General features: G+C 31.7%; 3 protein-coding genes across 3 annotated transcripts; 1 reads left to right on the top strand and 2 right to left on the bottom strand.

Annotated features, from left to right (window-relative positions):
- Positions 1-5,066: 5,066 nt before the first annotated feature.
- Positions 5,067-6,382, bottom strand: HELRODRAFT_176072 (hypothetical protein; the record flags this gene model as incomplete). Its single annotated transcript, XM_009023415.1, has 3 exons — positions 5,067-5,218; positions 5,973-6,114; positions 6,278-6,382. 3 exons carry the CDS (start codon positions 6,380-6,382, stop codon positions 5,067-5,069), a joined length of 399 nt encoding a protein of 132 aa, XP_009021663.1.
- A 7,340-nt stretch (positions 6,383-13,722) lies between these two features.
- On the top strand, positions 13,723-17,416 carry HELRODRAFT_176074 (hypothetical protein; the record flags this gene model as incomplete). The annotated part of the gene is made up of 5 exons (XM_009023416.1): positions 13,723-13,906; positions 15,544-15,667; positions 15,745-15,887; positions 16,215-16,647; positions 16,900-17,416. The coding sequence occupies 5 exons, from the start codon at positions 13,723-13,725 to the stop codon at positions 17,414-17,416; spliced, it is 1,401 nt and encodes a 466-aa protein (XP_009021664.1).
- Positions 17,417-18,665: 1,249 nt separating this feature from the next.
- On the bottom strand, positions 18,666-20,645 carry HELRODRAFT_176075 (hypothetical protein; the record flags this gene model as incomplete). Its single annotated transcript, XM_009023417.1, has 3 exons — positions 18,666-19,158; positions 19,225-19,339; positions 20,615-20,645. The coding sequence occupies 3 exons, from the start codon at positions 20,643-20,645 to the stop codon at positions 18,666-18,668; spliced, it is 639 nt and encodes a 212-aa protein (XP_009021665.1).
- Between the last annotated feature and the right edge of the window lie 1,381 nt (positions 20,646-22,026).

A 22,026-nucleotide genomic window follows, 5' to 3' on the forward strand; every position in this document is an offset into this window, starting at 1 on the left:
CACACCACATAATAATTTTGGATCTATTTCGTCGAATCTTTATAATAATTTATATTTAACTATTGATGATTTTCATAATAATGTTATTAAATCTTTTGATACACATAGCTACAACAATCTTTCCATTCTACACATCAATTCACGTAGTCTTCTTAATAAAATCGTCAAGGTGGTGGAGTGGGTATCTTTGTGAAAAATAATCTTATTTTTAATATTTGTAATGACTCTATTTTTAATGACCAATCTGTTGATATATTATGTATAACTTTAAAACCTGATCATACTCCTGCTTTTAAACCCTTCAAAGTTATTGCTGTTTATCGCCCACCTAATAGTAAAATAGATTTATTTATTATGAAATTGGAATTGATTTTAAATATATGTAAATCGACGCAAATAACGTATGTAGTCGGGGACTTTAATATTAATCTTCTAAACTCAAATTGTATTCATAATAAAAATTTTCAAAATTTGCTTCTGTCATATGGCTTTAGTCCTTTGATACTTTTTCCTATTCGGGTTACGTCCACTTCATCTACTCTTATAGATATTTTTTCTAACGCGCCAGACTATGCAGAAAGTGGAATCATTGTGTCCGATTTTTCTGACCACTTTCCTATTTTCTCTTTATCTCATAAACATAGGCTAAAGTCAATGCTAGAATGCACCTCACTTGTGCGCAGACTCACCAAACATAATATAAGATTAATTAAACTTTTTCTGAGATATGTTGATTGGTCAACTGTCTTGAATGAAGCTAGTGTTGACGGTGCTTGCTCAATTTTTTACAGTATAATTAATAGTGCTTTGAATAGTTTTGCTCCTTTTTCTAAGAACAAAACAATAAATAAAAAATCATGGATAACCCATGATATTATCAAAATGTCTAATAAACAAAACAAGTTGTTTAAACTCTATCGGCTTAATCCTACGGTCCATAACTATTTGAAATATAAACATTTCAGAAATAATTTCACTTCATATAAAAGGAAGACTGAAAATAATTTTTTCAAACAACAATTTTCTGCAGCTAAATCAGACGCTAGACAAAAATGGGTTCTGATAAATAAAATTTTAAACAAGAACACTTCTTCTTTATTTATCAATAGTCTCAATATTAACAATGTAACGATTGAAGATACTAAAGAGATATGTAATGCTCTGAACAATCATTTCACTAATATAGTAAAATCAAATGGTTATACCATCTCAACACAATTTTCATCTAAATTTCTAAAATCAAATAATCAGTCTATGTTTTTAAAGTTAACTAATGAATCAGAGGTTTTAAATATAGCTAACAATTTAAAAAATAGTAAAAGCACCTCAACAGACACACTAAGTAATTTTCTAATTAAACAAATCATTAACGAAGTTTTAGTCCCTTTCACCCATATTTGTAATCTCTCTTTCTCGCAAGGCATCTTCCCTGAATGTTTTAAAAAATCTAAGATAATTCCCATTTTCAAAAAGGGTAGTAGAGAAGACATTAATAATTATAGGCCCATCTTACTACTCTCTCCACTTTCCAAAATTTTAGAAAAACTAATGTTTTGTAGACTATCTTCTTTTCTGAATGCTAATAATATTATTAGCGACTACCAATTTGGTTTCAGACCTAATTTTTCAACTGAATTAGCTGTGTTGCATCTAGCCCACACAGTGTTGAATAAATTAAATGAAGGTATTTTGACGGTTGGCGTTTTTATAGATTTGTCAAAAGCGTTTGATATGATTGACCATGACATCCTACTTGCCAAACTGTATTCCTATGGTGTTAGAGGTCTAATACATTTGTGGTTCTGCTCATATCTTAAGAATAGGAAACAATTTGTTAATATTGGTGATCACTGTTCGGAACCTCTTAATATCAGTTTTGGAGTTCCTCAAGGTTCCATTCTAGGACCTCTTCTCTTTACACTATTTATTAACAATTTGTGTCATGCCTCTGAAATAGCCAAATTTGTTCTTTATGCGGATGACACCACTATTCTTTTCCACACCAAAAATCCTGCAAATGATTAGTCTATAATAAATGGTGAACTTGAAAAAATAGTTAACTGGTTTACCTTAAATAAGCTTAATATCAACTATTCCAAATGCAGTTATTTAATATTTGGTCCGAGAATTTTAACAAATTCTTTACCTGACTTGAATATTAATATTAACACTAACAATATTGCCCGATCTGATTCAATTAGGTTTCTTGGAGTCTTAGTTAAAGATAATCTTTCCTGGGACAACCATATTAATTTTATTTCTGACAAATTTAACAAATTAATAGGTATACTACACAAGATCAAACATAAACTAAATAGAAATATACTTTTGGAACTGTATAACACACTCATTTATCCTCATCTCGTTTATTGTAACTTACTTTAGGGTAATTGTCCTGCTGTGCACTTGAATCAGGTCAAACGGTGTCAAAACCGTTTCATTCGTTTGTTACTAATTCTCCATCCGTTTTCCTCTGTTTCAAAATATTACCCTGTTTTGAAAATTTTAAATATAAACAACATCCATGTATACTTTGTCTCAATTTTCATGTTTAAATACCTACATGAATTACTTCCACCTTCTTATTAAGATTTTTTTACTCTAATAAATACCATTCATAGTAAGCCTCTAAGACACAATCCTACTTTTTATTCAAATCCAGCCCGAATAAAATTAATAAATATAAGTTTGAAACTAACAGGACCGAAGGTCTGGGACACGGTGATTCCACTTGAGATTAAAGCTCTCAGTCACTTGCATTTGTTTAAATCTAAAATTAAACGCTACCTGATTCAAAAAAATACTATTTTCTTGAATTAGGAAGTGTTTGTTATTATCGACTATACAAAACTATGTTGTTTATTTCTATGTACCCTATGTGTTATGTGCATGTATGAGTGTATGTGTGTATGTGTAAATGATAGAATGCGTGTATTGTATGAATGGATCTATGTATAATTTCTTTTGACTTTAATATTCTATCTGATATTATTTGAATTTACTGGATTTAAATAATGTTATTAATTATATGTACTTATTGAATTTTTATTATCTTTATTGGTTATCTGTGTTTAATAGTTAGGTTTTGATTATTTTACATTAAATATTATTAACAATAATAGAAACAATCGTAATAACTAAAGAATATACTCCCCATGTGCCTTTTATTTCGAACTAATTTAATCATTGATTTTTGTTGAACTACATTAATCTTTAATTTATGTTGATCAATTTTAATTTCATTTGGATAGGGTGACTTTCCTACAAGCATTTGGTTGCTTTTTAGTTTACCCCTCTTTTTTGAGAAAATAAATAAAATAAAAATAAATATATATATATATATATATATATATATATATATATATATATATATATATATATATATATATATATATATGCCATGTAAAGCCCCTATATATATAATGCACAACATTTTATAAAGCTGTTCAATTATTTTAACAATATATAACAAAAGACCAGATAATGAAAGTTGCCAACAGTAGCACATTTGTTGAACAACAAAAACCCAATAAAAACAAATCCACAAATATTCGAACCACGTATACATTTTTTGGACACCCTGTTATCACTCCACAGCCTGGATGTTCCTAGAATATTCTTCATTTTCATGATCACTACAATCATTGTTGGAGTTTTTGCAAGTTTTTTTGTTCCTCTAATATATGTTTAAATTCTTGTATGCATCGCAGTAGACTTTAAAACAAATTTTGCTTTTTGTTTTGTTGGTTTCAGGTGCTGATATTTTCAGTATTCGTTCGAAAACTGCTTATCAATTTAATGGTTTACAAATAAGCAGGATTTTGGTTGATTCTTTTTTAAAATACAGTTGCTCTTTTAGTTTTATTTTATGAAAGCCCTGAAAGATTTTATGTTATTATGCAAATGGAACATGGTTAAGAATCGAGATTGGCTATAAAATAAATGTAATCAAATTAATGACAAAATTACGGGTTCTATACATTTGTCTCAGAAGTTCAGACTGTTATTAGCCGTTTATACATTTTGGAAAAAAATGAGTTTTAAATTTTATTCATTTTTAAATTAACAAATTAATGAAAAAATGATCATAATCAGTATACTATGCAGTGATGGGCAAAAGTTAAGCAAAAAGTTACTAATTTAAGTTAAACTACTTTTTTTAAATGCAAAGTTTAACTTAACAAAAATAGTTTAGTTAAAACAGCAGTTTAACTAGTTTTTTTAGTTACTAACTAAAAAGTTTAACTAAAATTATTTACCAAGTTCTGCATTGTTGAAAGGCTTTTTAGTGCGGCAACACAAGTATTGACTGCTCGCAGATGCATGATGGCAGATGAAACGATAAATATGATGATTTTTCTTCGGTCTCAACTGAAAACAGACAATCTTATAAATATTTTTTAAAATTTTCATAACTTTTATAAAATTCTAATCTAATAACTTTTAGCTTGTTTTCTTATTATTCACTTTTTTCAAGTTTTTATTTAGAATACTTTGAATTAAAACTGATCCATTGAAAAAAGTTGGAAACAAGTTAGAAAAAGTTTAACTTCTATTTAAAAGTTTAGTTGCAACTTTTTTTTTAATTAGTTGCAACTGATAGTTTAACTAAAATTATTTAGTTAAAAATAAGTTAAAGATTAAGTTAAAAAATTTAGTTAGTGCCCATCACTGATACTATGCAATATTTTGCCAATGCTATTTTGTAATTTAAATGAAACTTTCGAAAAAAACATGCGAATGATAAATAAGCAAAAATTTGAAATAATTTTTTCGATATTAATAAAAATTACAAATCAACTAATTAAACATGAACGAATTATGGATAATACAAAGAATTGAATGATAAAATCAAGGCAGTGTACAGATGAACGTCTAAATAATATTGCCAAAAAATGTAAATGCTTTGAAAAATATGAACATATTGTTGGTAAACACAATTTATTAAGACACAAAATTTGTAAAATTTAAAACTGAAACACAATAAGTTTCGCAGCTGTGTGAACAACCTATAATATCACCAATAATTGAAATGCTGAAAAATCATTGTTCATGTAAATTTTTCATCAAAATATACTTGACTTTTTCATATGAAATAGACTCAAACTTGCGGATATCAAAGAAAATATTCCTCCAATGATGGTAAAAGCGTAAGACCAGTTTAAATTGTACTTCTCAGTGCCGCCATAGATTGCCACGCCAATCAACGTAAACAAAACTATAATTTTGAAATATGTTTCAAGGTATTCATTTCAGAATGTGCTTTATTCATTTATATTTATTAAATTATACAAAAAATATGAAAAATGATGGTACACAATGCGATTAAAATGAATGCATTTGAGGTTTGTGAAATTTGGCCGAAAGTTTCGTTTATGTTGTTCAATTGCATTTATTGTTAAGTGATTTCTGTGTGAGATGAATTTATTTATAAACAAATTTAAAAAATGCAACTTTACATTAAAAAAAGTTGTAGCTAAAAAAGTAATCTCAAAAGTATTTCTACCACAAAAAGCCTAATAAAAAGAATATAATATATGAATGAAAAATTTAGTTAAGTTTTGAAGAGTTGAAGTTAAAAAAAATTTCTTGTTTAGATATAGTATTTATTTAAAAAGAAGATCCGGTTTTTTGAAAAACCCACTGAGACAACACATATAATATTTTGGTTTTTATTCTAAAAAATATAAATACTCCCTTAAAACCAAATCTCGCTAAAAATTTGTCAGCATCAATTGCACATATTATTAAGGAGTTATTTGTGTTGTAAAAACAAAGTAATAAACCAAAGTGCGAGTATAAACGGCATTGGAAAATATTGAACATCAGTGCTAGACCAACGTCAACGAGTTGTGAAAGACGTTCATAGTGTCTACAAGCTCTCTCTCATTTTTCATTCAACACCTTTCGCATTTATTACTTTAAATTTTTATAAATTGTGTGTTCTATGACAACAACTTTTTTATAATAACCTGTTGCGAAGGACAATCCACAAAAGACTTTTATGAGCAAACTTTTGCTGAAAGATAACTCGTGCAGAAACATGTAAATAAATATGGCCAGAGTTGCTCCAACGAACAATATTAAACCAATTGTTATCATTGCTTGTGTTGCCTTTAACGCTTGTAAAAAAATTATTAATGTAGGTAAAACAATCAATTTAAAAAGATAATGCGAAATCGATAATACAAATTATACCATCAGATGCGTTACTTTCGTTACTATCGCAGGTCATCCAAAGCCCCTTCCAGGTCTTTCCTACGTGGCTCCAACCAACCGTTGCAAACCCAAGCACAAAAAATATAAATCCTATCAAAGTTGTCCAAAATATAGAGCCACTCAGACCATATAAATTTATTTCGTGAGAAGTTACCGTAGTCATTTTATACAATTGATTGAAACTTTACTCATAAAAATAATAACATAATGTTGGTAAATGTAAACATTTTCTTAATGAATGTTCATTGCTACTTAGCTAGCACGGCGATATCACCTGTACAATAGGTGTAACTTGCTCTACGCAAACAAGTCTTCTTGTCATGTCGTTTACCTGCTGATTTATGTTAATTTTGATGCATTATTAAACTTTAAATTGAAATACAAAAAGTTAGAGAAATTTTATTTTATCAATCAAAATAATGATGAAAGTAATATAATATCGTAATTCCTGATTTATTTGATTTCGATACAACCTTCGAATAAGTCGCCAACAAACATAACAAAAACTACATTAAGAATGAAATGGTACTCTTTTATATCAATAGAATGTAGTTATGTATATGTATGTATAATATTCACGAAACCAATAAGATATCATGAAGATAATTAAAAACATTACTAAATAATCAATAAAAATATTACACTGAAACATCTACGATTTTTATTTACGATTTAAGGAGAAGCATTAATTCGGGCGGCAACCAATGACAAAACTTCACACTTTGCCATTATTTTGACTTTTTTCAACAGCAGTTTTTTAAGCTAAAACTTTAAACACTAAACAAATTTTGATCAAAATTGCCCATCTTCTGTGACCCACTAATCTTTTTTTGTGGTTCAGATTTACGGAGAAAAATTACTTTTTGAGTGTTTTTACCAATTAATTTTAAGAGTTAAATTTAAATCCTTAAATAATCAAAATTTGGAAATTGCGCGAATAAATTGTATTTTGGATTTTCACTTGACTATGTTCAATAAAACAAACTTTAAAAAAACTTTCAAAGTTTTTACTATTGAACTTAAAAGAATAAACTAATTTTACTTTGTAAAAAATATTAGAAAATATAGAGTAGTTATAATAACAATTTGAAATTAAAAAGTGGGATATGACGCGACGCAATTGAGTACCTATAGTTATTCTTGTTTCTAAAAAGCATCCAACGTTTTTTTAATTCCAAATTGTTATTACAACTACTGTATATTTCCTAATATTTCTTATAAGGTTAATGTTATTTGATCAATCAAATTCAAAAATTATTTTATTTTACTTAATTTGATTAAAAAAATTTTAAAAGTCAAGAGTTATTGATATCAACTGTTATTGATATTTTTCTACAATTAATGGATTTAATAATAAAATAAGTAAAAAAAAGCAATTTTTATACTTAGAGCTTGTCTCAATAGTGTATAACATGCACGATGCCTACTTATAAAAAGGGGAATGCTGTCTGAAAAATTATTTACCTATTTCTGTGTTGATTGTGCCGTAAGGTCATGGAGTCGGTTTGGTGAATCACTTTGAGCATAATGATGCTTAATTGTGGACAGTTTGATTTCAGGCCTAGGAAATCTGCTGTTTTGTTTTTGTTACTATTAAAGATATTGCATGAATAAAGTTTGAGGTTATATAGGATTGATTCTGAAAAAGCGTTTGATAGGTTCCTCATGATGAACTTTTATTAAATTAAAATCATATTGAGTGATTGATTTGTTTGAGGATTGGATAAGGGATTACGTAAAAACTAGATATTTCTTAGTGAAAGTAAATGCATCAATGTCAGATAACTTTGGTGTTTTTAGTGGGGCGCAGCAAAGTAGTGTTTTGGGCTCTACTGTTTATTGTTCTCATTGTGGTCCTTGACAGGGGAGTTTATAGACTGCTATAGACTCATTTACTTAGCGTAAGAAAGCAACGAAATTGTGAATGCTATTCGGAGTACGCTTTTGGATGGAAAACAAGAGATAGAGGTGTGCAACTACAGCACGCCTGGAAGTAGAACAGTGCAGCAGATGAAATACAATTTTATAAAACAAAAATAAGACCGTAAGTTTATAATAGAGACGGTAAAACACAGCTTTTGCAATATAGAATTAACCAGAAGTCAATTTTAAAGAAATTTGCTTGATTTTAATTTGATTAAAATTTTAAAAAGTAAGGATAGAGAATGACGAAAATATAGAGTGAAGTTTTGAACGAGTAATCGCAGCGATAATTTAAATGTGGGAACTCACGGACATTGCTAGAACAACTAATGAACTTCTTAATGAAAACGACAAAAAGATTTATTCGTTTTTACGCATTTATTTCTTTCTCAAAAATTAATCATATTTGAAAGAACCTGAAGATCTTGACTTAAACACGTCAGCCTAAACTAAAATGAGATGGCATTATTTTAAAATACAGTAAATAACTGAAATATAAAAGACAATCAAAATAATACTGATAAAGAGTGTAATTGCATATAAAAACACATTTATTATTACATGACAAACATATTGGTAAGCTATAGCACAAGACATGCTCTCCTAATTTTGATAGGTTTGAACACACAAAGAATAAGTTATAAAATATTTAACCTATTATGCCTCAGTTCAGAATCACACAACTCTCACAATTTTAATAAGATGACTGCATCACACACAATTAATTTTCCGTTTTGAAACCCTGGTACACACTCAAAATGAAAACAATCTTTTGCGATCTAACTCACACTGAAATTATAACAAAAGGACTATTGTCATAGGTAATAAAAAATAATGATCCTTTTAAACAGCCTTAAGTGCAAAGCTGCATCAAGAAATTGGAATAGATTTTAATTTGTATTAGTAATTCTACATACACAAATCAAAGTGTGGTGAGGATGGATATATTACATACACATGAGTGTAATCAGATATATGGAAAAATGTATATATACGCATAAAAGTACGTACACGCATGCCTATATATATATATCCCTGTTTTATAGCATAACCTGCATATATATATATTTAAATATATTAGGATTTAGACCATATTCGATACAGTTTTCAAGAAAATCAACAACGTTAATACAATTATTATGTTTATACATTAATTTTTCAAGTTTCTAATTAAAATTTTATTATAATTATTTAATTTACTAAGTAAAAAACTAAAATTATTATTGTTCATGTTTATTAATACAAATAATTGCAAAAAGCTTTTTCGATATAAAATATATCATCGTCAGTGCAAAATATTTTTGAATAATAACGAAAATTACCGTTGATAAACAAATGACGTCATACAGTATAACTTAATTTTAAGCGCGAAACATTTTGAAAATATTATTATTAGTTATTATATACTATATATTCAACATATTGATAAAATTAACTTTAAATTATTAACATAGATATATATTAGAATTAAACAAATAAAATTAAAATTTTAAAAATTGCTGAAAAAACGACCATAAAGTAAATCAACAAATAAAAAGCAAAAATCAGCCATATCATCATACTACAATATTCATGTTTCCAAGTTTATATTATTATCGTCATTGTTGTTATCATTATTATTATTATAACTATTGTTATTGACAATGATGATGTTGTTGTTGTTAACATTAGTATTGGTGTTGTTGCTGCAATTATTAACATTATTGTTGGTGTTGTTGTCATGGTCGTTGGCATCTCTAATAATAATTTTAGCATTTTATCGTTGGCATCAATAATAATTTTAGTTTTTTACTTAATAAATTAAATAATTATAATAAAATTTTAATAAGAAAACTTGAAAAATTAATGCATAAACATAATAATTGTATTAACGCAGTTGATTTTCTTAGAATATTGTAAAAATTATATCTATTACCAACTATATATATATATATATATATATATATATATATATATATATATATATATATATACATACATAGAGGGAGGGAGAGCATGCGGTATAGAAAACTGTAGAATGCCACATGCAATGATGAATTGTTTTAGATAGAAGAATGCAACTTCAGAATAATAATAACGTCTTTTCTGCAGCGCCCTATCGTAGCGTCAGAGGCGCCCGGATAAACAAATGTCATCATGGCCACCAAAAGCCTGTTCGAACAGATGCTGTTTCAATCGTTTCTACTGCTGATTGTCGAAGGATGATGAGTGAAAAAGAGTCTTGCAACATGCCCTAGATATATGAAGAGAATTCATAGGTGGAGGAAAGCTTAGGAGCTCTCAGACATGAGCGATAATGAAGTATTACAAACAAAACTCCGGGAAACGTTATTGAATAATTAAAAATTAATTTCAGTATTACAAACCTATTTACTAAATTATTAATTATATCAGTAGATGAAAAGCGATTTATCAGTAAATGATAAACGCCGAAAGTTGTAAAAATTAAAAGTTTATCAGAGAAAGAAATCATGGTGTAAAAACCGCGGAATCTGCATGAAGCCAACATGAATTCACAAAAATACATGCACAAATTTAATAAAACTTATAGGCTTTCTTCTTTAGAAGTTTTAAAATGAAAAAAAAACATTTTCCTACCATTGTTCAATTATTTTAATTTTAACCATAATATCCCATGGAGGAACAAAGCGCACAATAGCTACTGTGTTCATTGAAACCTGACCTAAACTAATCGCCAAAAGGGATGCAGATTATGCTAGAAAACATTAGATGCGTTGTCAATATTAAAAGATGCGTTAGAATTAAACAGGCTAATGTTACATTCAACCGAATCAAAATTTTTCTCATGAGTAAAATTAAAACTTTGGCCTTTTAGGTAACTTTCTTTTGAAAACTGTGGCAATGAAAAGTTGGAATTTGATTTCCAATTGTCACTATTAGATTCAGGATGTTTTTCAGTTTCACAAAGAAAGCTTTTTGAAGATGTCAGCCATTTATTGAGTGATGAATTGTCAATGTCTGAGGTCGTCCAATGATGAAGATTGCTGCTCGATGAATTAGATGCATTGCAAGTCCGATTAACAAAGAGTGGTGCCTCATCCACTGTATCTGATATGTCAGAATAAACTGGACTAGGACACGTTTTTAGTTTACGAGCTTCCAGGTGTGGTGCATTCTCGTTGGAATTTATGTACTCGTTCTTTTGAAAGACAAAAGTTTGATTTGTATTATTTAAAAAATGGCTATCATCAGAATACGTATAACTAGAAGTTAGATTGGTTGTACCACTTTTCTGACTAGGAATGTTTAGATTATATAAAATCACAGAATTGCTATCGTGTGTTAATATTGTTGTGTTTGCATCAGCAGCATGTTTTGTGTTCGCGTGAGGTCGCAAAATATTGTCACTACTGTTATCAACCAAAGCAACTTTTTGAAGATTTTGTCCATCGTATTCAGCATTGCACTTGAATGTTAAGCGAAGTGGTCGGTTACCATCATTCAACCCCAAACAATTATTGGTGAAAGTTGATTGTAACGAGAGACTGGGTGAAGAACATGAAAGTTGAAAAGATGAAGCAGAAAAGGCGATTGTTTGTTCAGATTGTGTTGCAGTTGATGATTCAATTTGTGGGTCTGAATCAGGAATGATAAATGGGAATGAATTGTGACTTAAAGTAGCTGACTCTGGATAATGATAATGTGGAGAGCCTTCAACACAAGACTTCGAAAGCTTTGACTCTACGGAAATATCTTTTGTTAACAGGTTAGTTTCAACGAACGTCCTCTCAGGAGAAGAATTTGTGGTAGTTGTTTCGGATTGAATGTGAGGCTGCATTGTTACTGGTGTTGTACCAATTTGACCACAATTTTGTAAAATTGGTTGTTCTAAAACTTCATTCATAGTTTGAGAGCTCTTCTCAAAACATTTTAAAACTTTAGATGTCTGCTTGGGAAGCAATGTATTCTTGCGCCATCGACTATTTCTTATGGTGTAATCTGCATCATCATTCTCATCATCTTGCTCAGATGACACATTCATATTTTCAATACTTTCTGTTACGTCAATTTTTATAAAACTTTCATTCATATCATGAAGATGATTTATTTCTTGGAGCATCAGTTTTGTTGTCACAGAGTGGCAGTTGTCGACATGAAACTGGCGAGCAACGAAACTGTTGAATTTTTTATAACAGCCCTCATGAAGACAAGGAAGAAGAAAATGTGAACCATCAAAATGATCGGCATTAAATGAACAGTTGACAGATGCAAACTCATCGAGAGCCAGGAGATTTCTCAGTGCTCGAGCTTTTTGCTTGGCATTCCGACTTCTTTTTTTCCAGCTATCAATGTAATTGAATTCTTTAGGTTTTTTGCATTTTCTTTTATATCTTGATCCAGGACATGATGCAAAAATACGAGACCTGGAAAAATGAAAAAAAAAAACAGTTTTAAATAAGGTTTTGCTTGCGCGCGCGTGTGTGCAAACTCCGTCTAATCATTTGATATTTAACGAGTAAATCATTTATGTGAACCACACTTATGAGAGGAATCAGAGAAAAGAATTATTTATATATATATATATATATATATATATATATATATATATATATATATATATGGGTGTGTGTGTGTATTTATTTTGCAAGACTGCTTACTACTTACCACGCAATAATGTTACATCATGGAAATTTAATTTATTAAATCATGAAGTAATTCCAGTTTTCATCACCTTAATCTAACCTTGGACCAACCTTAACTATATATTTCTCTTTGATATTTTGAATATGTATTCATCAATATTAAATTTTTTTTAAAATCATTTATAACCATACCCCAACCCTTATAAACATGTACTTTATTTTATAATATGTTTCTCAGATGTATTATTTTTCCATTTCTCCTTTTTTTTGTCGATTTATATCATAATTCAATTCTACCATTGATTGGAGGACAAATCAGAATCATCAAATCTGGAACAAGGGAGAGATATTGTGGTGATACATGGCATAAATCCTGCTAATACGTGTAATTATTATATAATTTGGAGTGAGGTTTTCAGATAAGCAAGTCTCGTAGTATAGCATATTATTATTATGTATGCCATGCATCGTGCAATAAGTTAACTAAAAAATTTTTTCACGTGTTAGTCAGGCAGATGTGTTTGAGATTATGTTAAGAAGTGTTTAGATAAGTTTCAATACTGTTCAGAGTAGAGATGTAGCTAAGGACGGAAGCCGCCATAATGGAAAACTTTACAAGGTAGAATTGAACAAAATCTCAGTATAAATTTTTACTGGAAACTGTTCTAGCACCCCCACAAACGTGGGATAACAATATAAAAAGTCGCTAACTATTTTAAATGGTCCTGGGCATTACATAAAACTGCATCCACGCTGCCTTGCGTGCTTTTGAGCAAAAGGCTAGGCCCATTGCTTATAACTAGTGGTTGTCGTTAGGATGGGTGTTCAGATGTAAAAACTTTTCCCCAACTTATTCCTATACCATCACAAAGAAAAACAACGGCTCCTAGTCCACAGCAGGCTTTAAGTGGCCAAGGGGTGCCAAGAATCCCTGAGAAAAATGCAATAGCGGAGGGAAGTTGCAAAAAAATTCAGAATGATTGACATCTGCTGCCTTCAGGAGACCCGACGGAAATCGAATGGTGTCTGTCATGTCAACTCAGACAAAGAAAAATATAAACTATTTTGGAATGGTCAAAAGACGGCCAAAAACGGTGTTGGAATTATTGTCAGAGAACCGCTAGCCCAAGAAGTACTGGATATTGAAAGGATAAATTCACGTCTCATGTGGATCAAGCTTCGCCTAGAAAAGCAAACAATGATTATTTTTTCTGCATACGCACCACAGACATGCGAATCAGAAGAGAAGAAAAATGACTTCTGGGCTGCGTTCTCTGACACCATCTCAACAATACCAAAATCTGAAACAATTTCACGGCCACGTTGGAGAGAAAACAGATGGTTTTGACAACGTACATGGCGGTTTTGGCTATGGAGAACGAAATGAAGATGGCAACAGCATCCTTGAGTTTGCTGAAAGTCACAGTTTTGTTTACTGAACACATATTTTAAAAAGAGGTTGGAACATCTCATAACATACAAAAGTGGACCATCAGCCACGCAAATTGATTTCTTCGCTGTCAAGCAACAACACCGAAGGCTATTCAAAAATGTCAAAGTTATACCTGGCGAATCATGTGTCGCCCACCATAGACTCCTTGTGGCGGACCTGGTTGTCGACCAGCCAAAACATAAGTCTAAACAAATGCCTCGGAGAATAAAAACGTAAAAGCTGAAAAGCAATAATTATCGAGAAAAATTTCAACAGATTGTAGCAACACAGTAAGACCACCAATCGCAAGCCAGTACAGATTGGAGTACATACAAAACCGTTTTGATAAACGCTGCAACTACAGTTTATGGGAAAACTGGTACAAAACGTCAGCATGAACGAGACACTTGGTGGTGGACACTGACAGTGTACAAAATGCAATAGCTGAAAAGAAAGCTGCATACAAGCAATGGCAAAAATCAATGTCTGTTGATGACCATAAAATTTTCCGTGAGAAGAACAACTATGCAAGACGTCAAGTTGCACTGGCTCGGACAGATCAGTGCAGAGAGTGGCTCACTAAAAGCAAAGGTGAACAAATGAAATCTCTGTATCGTATAGCAAAACAAGCAAAGCCTCCCCACAAAAATTTTTGACTTTGTTGCTGGTTAGTCCTTAAGTTTGGTTGGTGTATGTTTTGGGGTAAGTGTGAATACGTTTGAATTTTATGGAATAAATTCGAATAAGGTTTTAATGACATGTGTATCAGCCTTTAAGGCTTTTGCATATAGAACCCGTTATAGGCCTATGCATTTCAAAGCAGTATTTTTTAACTGACTGAACACTGGTCACATAACTATATTACATAATTATTTCTAAATGCTAAATAAAGCTTTATGACATCAGCAATGATGCATAATGGAGACAAACGAAACATGTTTTATTGTTAGCAAGCATTAGCCCAGACTTATTATTTAAATTCTGACATCATCAGCTGAGTCATGCAGCTTTTCCTTATGTGCATGCCTGTCTTGCAGCTGGCATCATCATTGATTTCTAGTCCTGCCCATGTGTTGAGACAGTGTGCTGAAATCAATTTTGCTCATATAAATTGGTGCTGCGTGCTGGACAGATTATTTGGTTGATTGACATTGTTATTTACTGTATTATTCTACATCATCACCTGAAACCGCATGAGATTATCAGGCAGTCATCAACTGCTACAGAAGAGATGGCAAAATTTTGGTACAAACTGTCACACTAAATAAGAAAAAGCATTTGAAGAGTGGCGTCTGCTTAAGAAGAATAAAGGCCGGCAATTTCAGATGCAACAGTCAAAAAAGACTAAGTTTGTTTCCCGATTAGATGATCTTTTTGATATTGCTCATGCCAACGCTCTCAGCATGATCTCAGTTGCTGAAGACAGGAAATTTCTGCTGATTCAGCAACAAAAGGGAATAAGGGAATCAATGGCTGGTACAGACACAAAGTTAGCTGCAAAGGAGAAGCGAACAGTAGACAGAAACAATTGCTTGCCAGACAACACCGAATGAACGAATTGCCAAGAAAGCAAAACGAAAAAGCAGTACTGTTAATCAGTAGCAGCAGCAGTGCAGAAGAAATTCAAAAGACAGGTCAAGACAGATATGCTGACGACGAGGTACTTGTTGAAGGTTATAGTTATCAGACTCCTGCTAAGAGAAAGAGAGGTAGAAAGAAAATTGTTACACCACAGCTTGCAGCTACTTTAGACAGAACAAAGATATCAGATTGAAAAAAGATGTTTGTTATTTCTGAAACCGCAAAAAGTTTAGGTCACAATGTCGAAGACCTTGTCCTTAATCGTGACTCAATTCGCCGACAGAGAATGAAACACAGGCTTCAGCAGTCATAAACATTAAAAGCTGATTTTCCAGACAATGTGCCACTGGTAGTTCAATGGGATGGCAAACTCATTCCTGACCTAACAACCAAAATACACGCCGATCGACTTCCAGTGATTGTTTCAGGAAAAGGAGTTTTCTAGCTACTGACAGATGCAAAGCTAGCAAGTGGAAGTGGCGAAGCTCAAGCAGAAGCTGTACACACTGCATTGGAGGATTGGGACATAAAAAGCAGTGTTCGAGCGATGTGCTTTGATACAACCAGCTCGAACAGTGGCCGGATTGTTGGTGCTTGTGTTCTCTTGGAACAAAATCTCCGTAAAGGGCTTCTTTCATTGGCATGCAGACATCCCATAATGGAACTGATCATTAATGCCGTTTATCAAGTCTGTCTTGGAGACATATCTTCTCCAGAGATATCAGGGACAGAACCATTGTTTTTTGCAAACAGATATCTGGCAGAGAGTCAGCCAAGGGATGATTACAGAGAATTCTTGGGGCTAGTAGTCATTTTCTTGGCTCTGTCCCAGCAAGAGGAATCCGATTCATGGCACCTGGGTCCATGCATGCTCGCTGGCTCTCAAAAGTAATTTAGTCTGAAGATCTGGATAATTTGAAGCCAGTTTCATTTGATAAAACCAGAGGAGGGCCTGCAAGACGTGGATTACAGTCCCTTTTGCAGCAAGCGCACTATACAATGATTTTCTATTGCTGAAATCCCTGCTTGGCTACTCCACAATAAATCCAGCAATATCAGAGGCGGCATCACACAAATTCTCAAATCAGTTGTAGTATTTGTCATCTGAACTGGTTGGTTTAGCCTATTTTGACAGAACAGTAACTTCGGCAACCGAGAGAAAAATGGTAAATGCCATGAAAACTATATTAACACTGAGCCAGCTCAGCAGGATCATACTAAGCGAATAACTGTTGACCTGCCAGCATTCACAAGAAAGAAATTTGAGGATTTCTTTTTAGCAAAGTCGTTCACATTATTTCAACTCATGGAACTTCCGCATGAATTTCTCAATGAAGATCCAGACATATGGGAGGCACAGGAGGATTATCAGCAAGCATCAGAGGCAGTTCATTCCATGAGTATGGTAAATGATCATGCAGAACGTGGGGTCACCCTTATTCAAGAAGTGAGTGGCATTACAATCAAAGATGAGTCTCATCTTCAGTTCCTATTGCTGACAGTTGAGCAGCACAGACAGGCATATCCGGGCAGCAAAAAACACACATTGTTGAAACTGCGGCCAAGTACATCATCTGTCAGCAGTGTAGCAAGGCACAAACTTTCTGCTTTGAACAGTTGTATAATCAAGAGCAGTCTTCTGTTTGATTATATTTGAAGACAATATTTGAGATTCAAAGTTAAAATTCTGTTACAAGATGTATTCTAGAAATACTTTACATTTTTTCCATTTTTAAATAAATTGCTTTTTTTGTTATCTTTGATAACATTAAGCTACCTCTAAATATAACACTAAGAGACTCAAACTTTTTTTTTATATTTTTAGATAAGAAAAAGTTCTGGGGGGTAAGACCATTGAAAATCACAAATTTTATTTTTTTGGGCTGTTTAAACTCCACCCTGATGTCAAAACTAACCTGAGCTTAACAAAATTATCTTATTGTAAATTTAAAAAAATTTGATTTACACTGAAAACTTTTGGTTCATGCTGAAAAACACTTCCTTTTCTTAACTTAGAAGTAGTCTAACATAATATTAACACATCTAAGTAAAGAGAAATATATGTATAAATAATGCAAACTTGTGTTGAAAACGGCAAAAAATAAAATCATTAAAAACCAACTTAGGAAATGACCAATCTTCTTTTGCTGCTTCAACCAGCATCCCACTGTAGACCTGATCTTTCCATGTCGTTTTGAACAAGAGCATACCTAACATAGTCAATATTTTAAAGTATTTTAACTTTTGTCAAAATTTGTTTAAACATGAATGATCTGTGTTGGTCTGTTGGATGATGTGACATTATTTGTATCAAAATATTCTTAAACATTTATCTGATCTCAGTAACAATCACTGTTCAGGTTTTATTTTCCAAAGAAAGATAGCAGGTTATTTGTCACTGGACTGGATTCAGTAGATATTTTGCTAAACAAGTTTAAGCAAACATATTTATTTCCCAGAGTAACTGTGGCAAAGACTCGAAATAAATGATTTACTTTAAGTGACCTTCACAATGCTGCATCCAACTTAAAACATGGGACACAACATTCATTTAATTCACAGCACCACAGAGGCCTAACAATCATTCAGTACCATATATCCAGCACTCATCACGATGGATGAAATATATTAATGATATGATGTCATGCACTGTGCCAGAACACCACCATAAGCAAAACATTGGCATGCTTTGTAAAGCATTACCAATCACAACGCATTGTGATAAGGTGAAAAGATACATTTTAATAGCCTAATGCTCAAAATAAATTAAAATTCTCGAAATATTCAAAATGTTTCAACATTTGAGCTTCAAATTTCACAGTTGATATATAAACCTAATGAGTGATATTAAATAGGGAAAAGGAGAAGCAAAAAAGTAAAAGTCTGAAATGCTTCAAAAAAAGAGGCTAACCATTCTGTGCTGAGTCAGTCCAGATGAATCCGGGCATTTTTATAAAAGTGCCTGGTTGGCAGGGTCCCAGTAAATTAACGTCAGTCATTGTGCCAACTGATTTGCTACTCAACAATTTAAAAGGCTTACTGCCAAGATCCTTAAAAGATTTGCTGGCATTTTTGTTAGCAAACATGGAAACTCTGTTCAGTGAAAACTTTTTCAAATTCTTTACTTTTATTTTTGGCTTCACAGGAGACTTTTTTTTCAAAAAACAATTTTTCTTACTGTGTGAAATGTTGTTGTTGACTAAACTCAATGAAACAAAATTGACAGCATCATCATCATCACCATCGTCTAATTCTTCTTTTTCCGTTTCTTCACTATCATCAATTGTATTTTCATTTGCAGCAATTCTGCAACAGAACTCGTTTGTTTCATTTGTTTTGCAAGAGGAAGAATCACAACCCTGGTTCAAAACTGTGCTTCTCCTCTTTTCCAAATTGTTGCTTGTTTGTTCATCATTATTAATATTGTTGTTGTTGTCACTATTGTTGTTGTTGAGAGAAACTGACCTTGAGCCATCTTTTAGTCTACTTATTTTAATCTTCAGTAAGGGTTCAATGGATTTTGACGAGTTAGCACAATGGTTTTCAGCATCATGGTAGTGAGATGATGAGGACGTCTTCACTAGCATTGTAGTTATTCTATCAAAATATTAATTTATTGTCAGTGTAATTGAACGAGGCATTAACTTTTATAACATGTTGTAGATAACATAAAAAAAACATTTGTTGGATTTTAAGAAAAATTTAAAAAATATTTCTTCAATTAAATTTCTAATGTTCATAAATATGAATTATAACGCAAAAATAAACAATCATAAACATGCCTAGTAGATTTTCACATTCAAATAAGCAACATGATGTGCCTAATAAATTTACCACTGCCAATTATTTAATGCATCATTCAGGTACAGAAGCGAGAAGGCAAACAATTACTTTCAGTAGGAATCTGATATAAATTATTCCTCCAACATAACAATAATAACATTTTCTGCTTATGTGTTAACTTTTTAATGAGTAAAATACAAATACTCCTCCAATGTCCAATCAAATTTTAATTCCAAATGCAAATAAGCTAAAAAATTGTTAAAAATCATAAAACCATTCTACATATATCATAAAAACCAATGTAATTTTAGATGAGCATAGAGCATTGCCCAGAACATATAATATTAAGCTACTTAACTCGCCAAACGCAATGTAAATTTGTTTGCAGTGGAAAAAACTCTTATCGAAGTCGGCTACTAAAGCAATTGTAGTAAAACTTGAAAATGTTTTTTAAAATAAAAATATTAAAATATTTTATAGAATGTTTTGCGTAGTGTAATCGCTCAAATTGTGCACACATTAATTTCATAATGATGAATATTCATTACCTCTGAGATCTATACAACAAAGCAAATATGCAAGTGTTTGCAATGCACTGTTTCCAGTCCAGCCAGGTATAACCCAAATGACATATATTCAGTTTAAGAACAGGGAAAACAAACATTTTCCATCTAATGGTTCCCAGTGTGCCAACCAAGCATATAATTGCATATAATTACACGAATGAAAAAACTTTGAGTGCACAGAACACAACTAATAAAATCTGCTGATTTATGATGTGCCAAGACCGATACAAAATTATATTACAAAAGATAAATTCTTCCAATCCAACACCCGAAATGCAATCATTAAAATCTACTGTCTCAGTGTCTCAAGCATAACATACACAATTAAATTATCAAAGAAAATGCAACCATGGAATACAACCATTTTAAATTTGCAAGTTTGATTCATACTACATAGCGTAAAATACTTTTGAACTAAGATTTGTAGTGCCTGATGCACAGTACATAATGTGGATAGTGAAGGGGTTAACCCTAACCCTAACCCTAACATCCTATCCAGTATGTACCTGACCATGGAACATAGCATTCTTTGGGCATTTTGATTTTGTGCATAGCATTAAATAAAACACAACAATTTTTAATCATCATTTTTATTTAACAGTGCTTATATGCCATGAAACATTTTAAGTTTAATCTAACTAATGGCTTGACTATATATAATTATTAATTACAATTACAATAGCAACTCAAAACTCTAAGACTTAGAGTCTAAGTCAGTCTAGTGCTTCTAGTCTAGTATCAACTAAATAAAAGCAATTCTAACAACTCTTCTGATAGAAAAGGCTAAGCCATGCTCATGCACATTTGCATTTTTTGAAAAATAAAACAATTAACTGACTGAAAATAATATTAAATTATATAAATTATTATTATATAAATTATTAAAACCAAATGATATAAATAGCTTAATTTAATATATTACATTTACGATTACGATTTAAGATTACTTACGATTACACACACATGAAAGCAGGAAGACTTGAAAGGAAAACAAAAGCACATAGAAGAAGTAGGCTGAATTTAATTTAGAATTGAATTGAACAAACATTTCAATCCTCATTTGTAGACCATGTTGAAATTTTGACAAAACCCGCTAAACTTTCAATTTATAAAAACAAAATTACTAAATTTTCAATACACCATCACATAAGCGTCCAGATCAAACGTCTAATCGCTAATTCATTATTGAACAACAAACAACAAAGAAAACATTAGTGATGGTTCGATACCAAAGACAGTATTAAAAAATATAAAAGAAACTTATTACAACATAACTCTGCTCCCATTTCTGATTATTCACAAAGTTAATTTTCTTATGGCTTCAAAAGTTGTTTACGCCGAAAATGGTGGTGAGAATAAGATCCTGAAACCTACAAAATGCTCGAATTGGCGTGGGTTTAAACCCTGAATGGTAGCTCGCATAGGAGAAGAAAAACTTTGACTCTCCATATCGACCTGCCTAAGCAGCTATGTAACTACAAACTGGAGAGGATACACCTGCATCACCGCAGTATAATGGCACTACACGGGAAGAGCTCGACCGGTTGGCGTAAGAAAAACGAGTGACAGTGGTCTTCGACAACGGGAGAGGTCATCGTATTTCGTTAGACGGCTACTGCTCACCTTTAGTTGGGCAGCCCCCAGCCAGTTAGGTTGCGTTCCGCTATGGATTGCCTGTCTTAATGGGCGCGTGGAGATCATAGGGCTATCTCTCGATAAGTAAGTCACATAACACATGCACCGAGCAACAGTATAAACAAACAGAAAAAATATTTACCTTTTTGTTTATCTAGGGTCATCTAGTGTCTCAGACTTACTATGGTACTTCTGAGGATTGATGATGTAAGTGTAGGAAAAACTGTCGGTACATACAGAAAGCTTTTTGTGACGCTAAAAAATTATAAGCTTATATGATTAT

The sequence above is a fragment of the Helobdella robusta genome (assembly GCF_000326865.2).
Source record: "Helobdella robusta unplaced genomic scaffold HELROscaffold_36, whole genome shotgun sequence".
In the NCBI taxonomy this organism is placed as follows: Eukaryota; Metazoa; Annelida; class Clitellata; order Rhynchobdellida; family Glossiphoniidae; genus Helobdella; species Helobdella robusta.